The 13263-nt window shown below is 37.4% G+C and overlaps 1 protein-coding gene across 1 annotated transcript; it reads right to left on the bottom strand.

Moving 5' to 3' along the window:
• Nucleotides 1-21: 21 nt before the first annotated feature.
• Nucleotides 22-12975, bottom strand: tdrp (testis development related protein). Its single transcript, XM_004083590.4, has 4 exons — nucleotides 12587-12975; nucleotides 7171-7227; nucleotides 2824-2939; nucleotides 22-1928 (listed from the first exon to the last, which is right to left on the bottom strand). Exons 1-4 carry the CDS (start codon nucleotides 12671-12673, stop codon nucleotides 1511-1513), a joined length of 678 nt encoding a protein of 225 aa, XP_004083638.1. The 5' UTR covers nucleotides 12674-12975; the 3' UTR covers nucleotides 22-1510.
• Between the last annotated feature and the right edge of the window lie 288 nt (nucleotides 12976-13263).

Genomic DNA, 13263 nt, shown 5'->3' with positions numbered 1-13263 from the left:
GTAAAGATAACAGAAGCAGAACAGTCATAAATTTCTTTTATTTTGCTTTGAGGAAATGTGAGCCAGCACTTTAGATGAGAAACAACAGGACACAGGTATCTGTGCACACCTCAGTGATCATCAATTCAGGAAACATTACAAAAAGAGGAGGAAAGACAAGTAAATACGTTTGTCAGTGGCAAAAGAAAAAAGGATATATTTAAAATGTAACTATACTTCATGTAATCTAACATCCAGATATGTACAAAGAATTTAAAAATAGATTTTTCTATTATTTTATTTTTTTGAAAATCTATTGCAGGTAACTGGAGATCGGAAGCAGGATAGTGTGAGATTACAAAGATTTGGTTAACCATTAAGGCACTTCAAAAGGTGCAGAACAGGAATTTTTACTATTATTTTTCTAACTGATAAACTTCGTCAGCATCTGATTTATTAAACAGTGCAATTTATTAAACAAATTTTCACAAATCTGGCTTTCATGAGCTACAAACCGATGCCAAGGAATGCAGAGAGTGGATGTTTGTGAGCATAAAACCTGGCATTAGCTGCAAGATTCCCATTACATTGCAATTTATAAGCTGTTTTGTGATTGCACAACCCAGTTTTTTTACATTTAGCTAAACGTCAGCAACACATCAGCGTGTTAAGGAGACATAAAAGTATTTTTTTCTCAGTTCTGTGCAACATCTCATGGATAAATGCAAGGACTTTGTAAATCACAGCTTGTTACAGCAGTTGCGTGCTTTTATTTGATCGGATTCTTTGCCAGTGAATCAAATGTCCTGTGAACTAAAAACAAAAGCATAAAATAAAAACTTGAAATCAAGAACTAAAAACTTAAAATAAAGAACTTCATAAATAAATTCAGTACTTCATCATGGTAAAATAACTGCAAACAGCAACTAAAAAAAGTGTGAACTGCCGATTTGAAGCCTCAAAATGAACTTTTGTGCCTTAAATGATTACCAGTATACTGACATGAGTGATAATAGGCTTGAAATGTGTAAAAGCTTTAATTGACTTACTATTATAAGACTTTATTTATTTAGCCCATTTTGGATGCAGAAGTCTGAAACAAAAAAGCGAATTAAAAGATGATTTCAGTCCAGCCTTTTCTGCTGTCATGGTGTGGAATAGGTGAAGGTGAAGTTGACAAAATTCTCATCAATGTCAGCTGGGATCAAAATATTCCAGGTTTTCTCAACATCTATTTATGTATGATGTTCAACTTCCATTTTTAGATTCTGTCTTGTCAAAAGCTGAAAAAGATTCCTAAAGTAGAAATGCAGCCAAAGTTGAAAAACGTGTCCTAATGGTCGTCAAGGGTACTGAAGTTAAGGCACTTTGGCATCATTGCCACACGTGATGGTTGCATATAGTTGTTTTAGTCAACAACACCTTTTTGTTTTTTTCTGCAGTTAGGAAACAATTGGATAGTTGGTTCAATTTGTTGCTCTTGGTTACAGTGAACTAATTAGGAGGTAGAAATGTTTTTCTTTAAAAACAGCTATTTGAAGCCCCCCCACACACCCTCAGACACAATCCCTTTTCTTATCCTGCTGATTCCAGCCAGCTTGACCTTGGCGCGGGCCGTCCATCTGACGGCCGCTGCTGAGTCGTTGGAGTCCGACAGGTTAGCGTAGCGGGAAGAGTCCTCCTCCAGACCCCGCCCTTCCCAGGTGGGTATTTCCACAGGAAAGCCTATGGAGTCAGCGGGCACCACGTCTTCTCCCAGTCCCGGGGGTTCATCACACGCAGTCTCTGGTAGATTCTCCAGCTGAGGCGGCTCCCACCCCTCTATCTTTTCTAGTTTTTTTGCAGGAGAGATTTGCCTCATCGTCATGGTGACGCTCTCCCAGAAGCAGAGTGCTTTTTCCTGTTTGTCCTTCTTCTCCTTCTCATCATCCTTGATTTTCTTCTGAGGCCTTGAGAGAAAACAAAGGGTAAAACTTGTTCACATATAGAACCATTATGAGTGAAGCACAAATACTGTAACTATAATTGGGACCGACCAGTTTGGGAAATGGTGTTTATAAGACGTCTAAACATTGTAGACTTGAACTTTCCCCATACAGTGAGAAGGAATTCCCTTTTGTTTGACAGAGCTAAGTGATTAATGTCGTTTTTTTCTTTTCATACATGTTCCACTTCCTTTGCAGGTCTAAAAAATAACAACTGCAAGGAAACTAAGTTCAGGGGTCCATATGAGCATTACCAAGTTTATGGAGATGATGATCATTTCTGGTCATATTTTCACACATATCCAAGTAAAAGCTGCAACTGTGATATAAAATAAAAAAATAAAAATGTGTGCATTTAATATACTAAACAAGTTATTGCACAATTTGTGTTTCCAGAAAAACAGAAAAGCTGATTTGTAATTAAGATTTAAAAAAAAACTAAAAAAAGACTTATGAACTAAAGCACACTTTAGAAAGCGTCCTGATCCTTATCTAGTATTTTTGGTGTTTATTTATTTGGTGTTTATTGATTTCTGTCAAAAAATTTTACCCAAGAAGCCTCATTTAAAGAAAACTGCTTTAATATGTGATGAAAACCTCAAATTTGGCCTAAATGTAATTTCAAATGTAATATCAAAAAGTTTCATTGGAATCCTATGTAAAGTAAAATGTCTAAACTCTAATTAGACCCAAAAAAAAAAGATAAATCCTTTTTGTTTTTTTCATACTTTCCCTTATATTTTCTGTATTTTTTGCATCTCCTCATCACAAGACTGAGTCTGTTCCCTCGCTAACATTAGTAAAAAAAAAAATTCTTATGTTAGTCAACTAATTTGCTAAATGAAAAGGGCCACCCTACCCTTTCCGATCAGCAGCATTCACTCCGGTCAGCAGAAGATGCTCATCGTCCTTGGAAGACAGCATCTTCTTCTCCCTCCTCTCCTTCTTGGACATAATTTTCTTGACTTTGGCCTCCTTGCAAAAAAGAAGAATAGAGCATGAATTCATATATCTCCACAGTAGCCTTATGCCCATCCCTATACAGTACATCAGGATTTACAATCTCTGGAAGATGGAGACTTTAAGGAATTAGAAAGATCTTGCAGTTTTCCAGACCAACTGTTCAATCTGTAAGCTTCCCGGGTTCTCAGCACATTCCAGAGGGAGACCTTTTACACTCCCTGTGAAACTCCCAGCTATCCTCCCTGCTCTTCAAATGCTCTCTAGTGAGTGAAGATATGTGCCTTTTCATAAGCAAAGGAGTAAAAATTTGGATTTGTTTTTTTGCCTGAGAGGAATTCCTGATCTCAGAGCTAAAGTTCACAACCTTTACTCCTCCTCACATCCATGCCTGCCTTTGCTTTACTTGTGCTACGCACAGGATTATCTGATTAAATCCAGACTGTCCCCCTCTGCAGCTCCCCTATTGTTACTATAAATTCATAAATCCAGACTCCTAGGAGACAAATAGGAACATCTTCAAAAATGTCTGTCACCGGATGAAACTTGGGAATGTCAGATTTTTATATTAGATAAGTGCACAGTTATGCTATTTAAAAAGAAAAAAACGATAATAAATGAAAAAAATAATTTCCTCCCAGTCGTTTCTGACTCTTCATCTTCACCAACAGCCCTGAGGACAAACCTCCCGCCGGTTTCTCTGACTTCATCGTAATCCAAAATAACCTCGGCATTTTGTCTTTTCTTTACTTATTTGCTAACAAACAATTTAATATACTGTGTTTTAAGTGTTTCAGGAAAGAAAGCGGATGCTAAAATAATGGAAAATCTATTGGAGCTTTTCATCCAGTTCCTCAACTCATAAACAGCTCTCACAAGAAGGCTGTTTGTCCTAATATGAGCATAAAACAACATAAGGAACAGGACAAGCAGCCGCGCGGAGTATTGAAGCGGTCTGAAGCTATTTTCAGAGTTGTTTTTCCTGCAAAGTTATTGTTCCAGTCCAAAAGGTACGGCTCCTCGAAAGAATGCCACATTTCCTTCCCTTCTCCAGACCAGACGCTCTTCTCCTGACAAACACGACTAAATATGTTCTGGGTTCAAGGTCGCCTACCGTAGACCAACAATGTCTGGAGCTGTGCATTGCCAAGGCAGTCACATTTTAACACATTTGTGTAAGCCATATTTTACTCAGTACATGACCAGTGACTCCATTATTACAGAAAAAATGTAGAAAACTGTGTTTCGTTCAGTCAAACCACGAGACACCAACAAATCAAAAATACCACAAGAAATGTTCTGTTAATGGTCAGAAATTTGAAGATTTCCGTGTTTGGTTTTGCTGACGGGGACATATTTCCTTTTAGGTTCAAGTTAATTATTGAGAATTTGGCATAATTATAGGTTTGCAAAGCTTGTCTTGTTTTTGGAGTCTAATTAATGGAAAGGTCCGCAGCCTTTTTTGGAATAAAGAAGTCAAAAGGCCACAAGTTTTCGATTTGATCAATCTGTTTTATTTTTATTCTAAGTAGATAAGATTGTACATTATATTTATTTTCTTCATTTTTTCATTGTAAACTACACTCACTGACTACTTTATTAGAGGCACCTGTCCTACTGCTTGTTGCTATGTGATTGGCTTCTAATCAGTCAATCACATAGCAGCAACTTAGTGCATTTATTCATGCAGACATGGTCAAGGTGATCTGCTGCAATTTAAACCAAGCATCAGAATGGAGAAGAAAGGTGATTTAGGTGACTTTGAACATGGCATGATTGAGATAGAAGGCCTGGTATTTCAGATACTGCTGATCTACTGGGATTTTCACCCACAACTTTTTCTAGGCTTTACAGAGAATGGTACAAAAAAGAGAAAATATCCAGAGAGCGTCAGTTCTGTGAGAGGAAATGCCTTGTTGATGCCAGAGGAGAATGGCCTGACTGGTTCCAGCTGATAGAAAGGCAACAGGAACTCAAACACCGGTTACGACCGAGGTCAGCAGAAATGAAATGCATCTCTGAACACACAACACGTTCAAGCTTTAGGCAAAACGTCTACAGCAGCAGAAGAACACACCGCATGGCACTCCTGTCAAATAAGAACAGGAAACTGAGGCTGTCATTCAAATTCAAAGTTTAAATTAATTTTATTTCTATAGCACCTTTCATGTAAAGAAAACAGCTCACGGTGCTGTACATAAAAACACACAAGAATGCAAAAACACCAATGCAAAAATAAATAAATAAGCCCCTCATAATAAAATACACAAAAATAAAATACACACGTAAAAGAGAAATTACTTAAAAAGAAAAAACCTTAAGAACAGAGAACCAAGAAGGTGCCGTCTGCTCTGTCCTCCTGGTGGCCTGGGTGTCAGCATAGACACAGGATCACCAAAATTAGACAACAGCAGATTGGAAAAACCTTGTCTGGTCCAATGAGTGTCCATTTCTGAGTCAGAATTTGGCATCAAAAACATGAAAGCATGGCTCCATCCTCCTTTGTATCAATGGTTCAGGTTGGTGGTGGTGGTATAGTGGTGTGGGTGTATTTTCTTGGCCCACTTTGGACCCCTTAGTACCAATTGACCATTGTTACAACGTCACAGCCTACCTGAGTACTGTTGCTGACCATGTCCATCCCTTTGTGACCACAGTGTACCATCTTCTGATGGCTACTTCCAGCAGGATAAGGTGCCATGTTATAAGCTAGAATTACCTCAGACTGGTTTCTTGAACATGACAATAAGTTCACTGGACTCAAATGGCCTCCATAATCTCCAGATCTCAACCCAGTAAAACAGCTTTGGGATGTGGTGGAACGGGAGATTGGCACCATGGATGTGCAGCCAACAAGTCTACAGCAACTGCGTGATGCTGTCATGTCAATATGGACCAAACTCTCTGAGGAATGTTTCCAGTATCTTGTTGAATGTGTGCCATAAAGAATTAAGGCAGTTCTGAAGGCAGAAGGGGGTCCAACCCAGTAGTAGCAAGGTGCACTTAATAAAGTACTGGTGACTGTATAATCCTTGAGGCCCAGACACCCCAAGGTTTTTCAAAAAGTAAAACTCTCTTCTGTTGTTTTCTTAAAAGTAAGTCGATTAGGAGTCCTTCAACACATTGAAACTCTAAGGCAGCAATGTTGTAATGTAACATGCTATTAAAATAGGTATTAAATAAGAGGGGTGGCAGACCAGAGTTTTGAGACAATGCATTCACGGCTTGTAGAAAGATTTGAGCACATAAAATATCAACAGGGCAACACCTTTCAGCAAAGCACGGCTGTCAGTGAAGATTATGAAATGATGCACACTTTTTAATATCCCGTGTTGAGAGAAAACAGCCTTCAAAAGCTTAGCTGGGAAGGTGAATTTCATAACTGAGAAAATTCTGTCATCATCTATTCAAAGCATTGATCTCCTCTTGTTGTAAATTTGCTTGTTTGCTGAGACAACCATAGACATTATGGTTTTTTACTTTAATAATTTAATGTTTCTTTAGTGTCGGGTTTTCAGCTCAGAAATTATACCATCTTGTTTGAATGTGAGGTCCTAAAACTAATATATTTTTCCAAAAAAAGGCGAAATTGGGCAAAAAACCAAACCCATAAGGCTCAGAAAGGCTATTCAAATGCCGCAAGAGTATGGAAACAATATTCATGCCCTCAGATCCCAAAACAAGAGAGAAAAGACATCAAATTTACGTCAGTTTATTATGTTTATTAAAAAGGAGTTGAATCTTTTCAATTTTAAATGTTCAGCTGGGTCGCTACGGCCTCTGAATGCAACGCACAGAATATTCAAAAGTCCCTGACGGTGACCTTATCTTGTAGCTTCTGCTCATCTGGATCAAGGATAGCTGTACAAGCATGAACCATAACAAGAAAGCAGTCAGTTTTTAAAGCCATGAGGCTCCTGATAAGGCAGCAGATGATTGCTGGTGTTTATAGATAAACAGTGCAGCTGAAGCCGTCCTCTGACTCACCATCTGAACTCCGGCTGCACTGTCACACTGTTCTTTCCAGGGAAACTATTGACTGTTTCTCTTCATAAACTATTGTTTATGAAGAGAAACATAGATAGACTGTTAGGGAAATTTAATACACTTTGTGTGTGTGTGTTGTCTTTCTTTATTGTCTGCAGAAGGAGATAAGAGAACAAGAGGTGAACGTGCTCAAAATGCAGAAGCAGAATCCATGTTTGCGTCTGGGTAACATCCAAACACCTCTAAAGGTGCTATTTACCTTGGAGAGGACCATGACAGCTTCCTCATCCTCTTCTTCTCCTTCTATGTCTTTATCCTGCAATACACAAACGGCAGCAGTAAGTTACAACAAATGGTGACGCACCAAAGTGCACAATTTACTGTTGTGCATCTGTTTGTGTGTCTGTTTTTTGTATCTGTGTGCAAGCATGTTCCTTTAAAAGAAGAGTTTTAGAGGAGTAACATAAACACTTTGCTGTGTGAAATGGATGAAAGGAAGAAAGGAACTCGAGGGACAAGTGTTCAGAGTTCACAAGAGTTCAGGTTCTTGTCAGAGAAAGCAGACTATCATAATCAAAGAACCCAAAAGCGAATCAAATCTGCCAGTGTGAATGTGCCCTAATAGCACGGCTGCATGCATTCATAGTCAGATCATGTCTTTTCACCTATTAGCTTCCTTTTATCTTTAATTTTGATCTTCATTAGATGTTTAAGATTCTATTCTTTGTTTTTTTGTTGTAGCATTTCAGGTTAAATTTTAATTGTTAAAGTTGTATTCACCTTTTTCTTTTTTTTACATTTCAGGCTTGTTTTGGCATCAACATCCCTAAAAACTAAACTGTGTTAAAGACATCGAACCTAATCTAAATTCAGCTGAGGTAAAAATAAAAAAATAAAAAAAACAGATTAAAAATAAAATTTGTAAAAAGACAACAAAGATAGTTTAGAACTATAAAAAAAAGTGGTGTCAAGGTAAGTAATCAACATTCACACAAAAATATATCTCTATATGCGGCTTAGTATTCATGCAACAAATCTACTGATATGCTAAACAATAATGTATCATTTTATAATACACAGATATTATATGAACATATATAACTGACCAATTTAAATATGATTACTTTCAATGTCTTTATTCAGCTTTTATTTTATTATCCTCTTCTATAATAAGGTAAATATTCTATTTAAAACTTGATATTGCTCAGCATTTATACCACAATGAGTCCTTAAATATTTCATTACTGAAGTATTGCATGATTATCAAAAGCACAAAACAGACCTTTCTGAATTCATTACAGGCATTAAATCCTGGGATGTCAAAACTTAATAGACTCCTGAAATGAGGCCATAATTCATCTGAAACAAAGTTCTAAGAACTTTCAACATAAGAACTTTGTGGAGAAAGCCTTGGAATTAACAAGTCTGAGCAAACTGCTGGACAAAAGCCACCTAAGCTGATCAAAGGCCCCTGTGCACACCCATGGTGAAAAGCACTAAAATTCACTTGGGTAGAAAGACGGTTGAAGGATCGCAGGTCCTAAAGGCAGCAATCAATTGAGTAAAAAAAAGGGGGAAAATCCTCCAAGCACAACAACAACAAAAAGGAAAGTTTTCCTATTTGTGCCCAAGAGGACACCTTTCTGCCGGCCTCTGTCTTTGTGTGTTGTATATGTTTCAAAACCCAGACTGGGTTTTCAGCTCTGCACCCAAAACGCCACACTTCCCCAAGTTCAACATAACACCTCAATTTCAAACAGAACAAGATTCCAGAAATCCGGGAAATTTTCCAATTCACTTTTTTTTTTCCTAAGACAGGAAGCCGATCCCACACGAGCTGGTGGTTAAAGCAAAGAATGAAGCATAAAATGGTAAAAATGTAAAAGAAAGTTGGGAATTTTTGGAAGACTTCTGCAGAATCCTGATCCAGGAGATAAAATAGTTTAGACTGCTCTTGGCCTTGAAGGGGTTTCTTTGTCAGCATTTTTCAAAGTCTAAGAAGCGTCATTCAGCCAACCTAATCCAATTAGTTTTTGCACAAAAGCAGAAATAAGATTTGGTGATAAATATTTGCTTGGATTGCTGTAACTTGACTCTTGCAGATCCGCAGATTTAGTCAGTTTTGCCCAAACATGTTTCCATGACCTGATGACATTTAGCGCGGAGGTCAAGAAAAATTCCTTCAAACAACGTTCACATCATGAACACGAGCAGGAACTCTCCATGAAGTAGAGACTAGCAGCAGGTAATCAAAAACCTTTTTATGGAGACCTACAGCTGGCAGCTCACATGTTTTACAAAAACCTTATCGTTCAGCAGAATGCTTCACTTTTTCATGCTTAAATCAACCTCAGCAATAGTTTTCAAATGCAACTTGATTTTGTTTTCTTCAGCAAAAGTAGAACACGGGCATCGCAAAGCAGAAAAACGTAAGAAAATGATTTTACCAACAGGATTTTGTGTATTTTATATTTTATCTGAGCAATAAAACTCAGATGATTAACCCCTTAAAGCCTGACTTAATTTTCAGTTACATAAAAATATTCTTCAAGGTTTTTCCTATTCAAAATAATGTGGAGTCCTAGTTTTAATTGTTTTATTGTAAATTAGCAACAAACAGAATGAAGGGGTTAAATCACTTCATTGCCAGAAATTGTAAAAAAAATATATATTTTTACATTTTTTGTTTGTATTTTTTTATTTATCTTATTGTGTCTATTTTTCATTTATGTATTATGGTGTTAATACATATATTGTGCTTTTTTCTGTTAAATTACTATTTTTAATTTTTAAGTGATTTTCAAGTTACTTAATTGGGACTATGAGGGGTTACGTGTTTTGGCCAAGGACACAACGATTGTCTAGCCAGGGATTTGAACCACTGACTGTCTGCTGGGCGGATATGATGCTCAAAGCAGGGAACTGGCATGAACAAGAGGCAGGTAGTGGTGACAAAAGTTGTACTTGAGTAAAAATATTTTCACATAAAAATTACATTTCTCAAAAAGACTGTTTTATTTTTAAATAACGATGCAGGTAAGAATTTAAAAAGTAGGTGATGAGAAAATTTGGCACGACAGTAAACATTACAAGTTTTTGAAAAGTTACTCATGTAAATAAAACGGACTGAGGCTACTGTATGTTCAAATTTCCTCACTAATCCCTAATTACTAAAATAAAAATATAGTGCGAGATGTTCTAGTGCCCTGGATTTTAAAAGCAATTTGAATCCCATGTGCACTACTTTTTTCTACTTTTTTCTTCAAATTACAAATTTAACGTCACCCATTTTTGGAAGTAAAAACCTAATAAACATTTCTACGGCACTAGATTTAGGATTTCTAGATTCGAACCCCTTGACAAAAGGGCGAACGTCCTATTTGGTGCACTAAGTAGTGAAGGAATTCAGACACAACCTGAATGAAACTGATTACTAACCAAGAGAGAAAATGATACAATTATTACATATTTATTGTTATTCTGCAAAAACGCAGAAAGATGTGTACAGAGTGAACATTGTTTGGATTTCATCTTTTATTTTATTTTATGGCTTGATGGTTAAGATGCGAGTCTATTGTATGCGTTCTTCAATGGGCCCTTATATGATCCCACTTCACAAAGAAACAGGAGTTCTTTAAGCAGGCAGGTGTGCCAACATCTTGAGCCAAAGACAAGCCTGCTGTACCTGCAGGCTTACAGTCACTCACTGCAAAATGAACTTCAGAGGAGTGACGGAGCATGCATGCCAGATGAAGATGATACCACCAGTGTTTCCTCTCCTCCCACCCGCTTTTATCTCCCTCCTCACCTCAAGATCCTTTAGATTTAGCATCTCTTCATTCTGTGTCTGTACCTGTCTGCCTCAGATGTGCTGATTTAACCTCTAAACATGTTAACTATCTGGTCCGCAGTTAAACCCTAGGGGAGATAAGAGGGAATAAATGTCTAATGACTGTGTAATTACAAGTGATTCATGAAATGGCCTTTTCTAACCCAATGTTACTCTGTTCAGGCTTGAAGGAAAACCAGGAGAAAGAAGTAAGGACCTCACAAACAAGGTCTCTGGCAGAGGAAAAACTACCTTAGGGTTGCTCTATAATTATGTCACTGATTAGATATGTTACATATTTTTGAATTATTTAAAACTAAAACAGCATTTGATTATATGTTAAAGACATTTTTGTTCTACTTTCAATCCTACTTTGTTTTAACAGATGATTAAGACACAAAAATGCCTCACATTTTATGACCTTTTTTCCATTTGAATGGTGCGTTTGAGGTAACTCTGATAAACCTGCTCTCTCATTTGAATGAATGAAAGACGCTGTTATCACAACTTTCACCCTTACTTCATCCTGTATCCCGGTTCTGCCCTATCTGCTGTGTCTATGACATTTTCACTTCCAAAACCTCGCCTTGACCCTTGGAAGTATTTTACTGCCATGGCAACTCAAGGAGACCTTCCTGATGATTTTCCCAGGAAATCTGCAAGGAACAAGCTGCTCCGTCTAATCTCAGATCGGCTCTTAAAGTCAAACCCAGCTCAAAGTCAGTTCTCAGATGTCGAAGGCCACAGGCGCTGATTCCCAGGATACATGAGGACCAAAAAAGTTAAGCCAGGGGTCTCAAACATTTGTGCCGCTCTGTATTAGAGGTTTTCTATTTTTATGTTATTTTTATTTCATTTTCCGTGAAGCTATACTTCTCTGTTCCAAAAGGGCACCTCATTTTGAGCAGGTTTATTCATCATTTATTTAGGTTCAGAGGTTACAGTTCCTTCCTTAGATCCCCTTTGTTGATTTTTGTTTCCAGTTTTATAAATATATACATTAAAAATGACAAGTTTTGATTTTTCTAAAGGTCAAGTTTGTGGTCATTTCTGTCAATCTTAATATTGGTGGAGTTAAAAGATGTTAAGAAAACTCTTTCAAATACTAAAGTGTAAAAGAATGATGTGTAAAACTTTAATAAAGCTTGTTATCAGAACAGTTTGATATTGCAGGACTGTTGCAAACGAGCTTGAATACATTTCCTGGCTAACTGCATGGCAAAATCTAATTTGATTAATCATTTTTAAGTTATCCTTTTTTATAAAATACAAAAAAATTTTTTGTCACCAAATAAAAAAATATTCTAGGGATCCACATTATTAAGACATTTCCACTAAAACGTTCAAAAACCATGTTTTTTCTTCATGGGGGGGCTGCTGGAGGCTCCCCCTGCAGCTTCTATGTGCGTGAAAATTCTGTCTACCCCCGTGGCCCCCACCATGATAGAACCAGCTGCAGGCAAGTGCTGATACAGACTCTATTCAGACCTCACACATGATGTTCTGGAGCACCTGGGACATATGGGCCTTACATAAGCACAACAAAGAATCGTTTATGGACTCCTCTGTCAACTCTGGAACTTGACCTAATAAATAAAATAAAATTAGAAAAAACTGGCTTGAAATGTTTTGTTTGTTACTGTAAGAAACTTTTGTCTCACCAAAACAGTTTTTTTTTTCACTTCAGTGCGCACTAGGTGAAAGACCGACAGGCGCTTCCTCTGGAGATCTCTCCAGAGGAGAGTTGAGAGTTGCTTTATAAATTACCACATCAGAAATGTCTGTTTTCTTATATCATAAATAGCAGAGGTGTCAGTAAAGTGCCGCTTTCTCTGCGCTCTCATACCTTATACGAGTGATGACTGTGCCAGGACATGTCGTCTTCCTCTGACGCATATTCCACCAAAACTTTGCTTTTGGTTTTCTTAAACATATCTTCCTTTTTTTCGTTGAAACAATCTCCCTAAAAACTATATTCAAAGGAGAATTCTTCGTCTTCTTCTTGAGAGGAGATTCACTGCGCTCCGCTGCCTTCTGGCGCCGCGATCGACGCTTTTCTCCCCGGAGCGCAGAAACGCGCGCAGCTCTGCGGCTTCTTCCTCAAACCCAGGACGCGCCGCTCCCCCAGAAAACAGCTCTGTTATCCGAAGATGATCAACAAGCGGCACTTCTTTCAGGAGGGTTTTTGCTGAGTTTCTGGACGGGCTGTACCACCTGAACCTCCTTTTTGGCTCCTCCCACATCCCCCCCTGGCCCGGATCCTTGAAGCCATCACAGGAGGGGAGGAAGGGGTCTCAGCAGGGGCCAACGAAACGCACTAAAACACTCATTTAGTCAAAACAAGGTAAATATATATATATATATATATATATATATATATATATATATATATATATATATATATATATATATATATATATATATATATATATATATATATATATATATATATATATATATATATATTTATGTATATCAAAATTTTCGAAGTTTTGATCCAAAACTGTTCATCATGTTTTCCAA

The sequence above is a fragment of the Oryzias latipes genome, chromosome 24 (genome assembly GCF_002234675.1).
Source record: "Oryzias latipes chromosome 24, ASM223467v1".
NCBI lineage: Eukaryota > Metazoa > Chordata > Actinopteri > Beloniformes > Adrianichthyidae > Oryzias > Oryzias latipes.
Note: the sequence above shows the minus strand (reverse complement) of the source record. Positions and strands in the feature narration are given on the sequence as shown.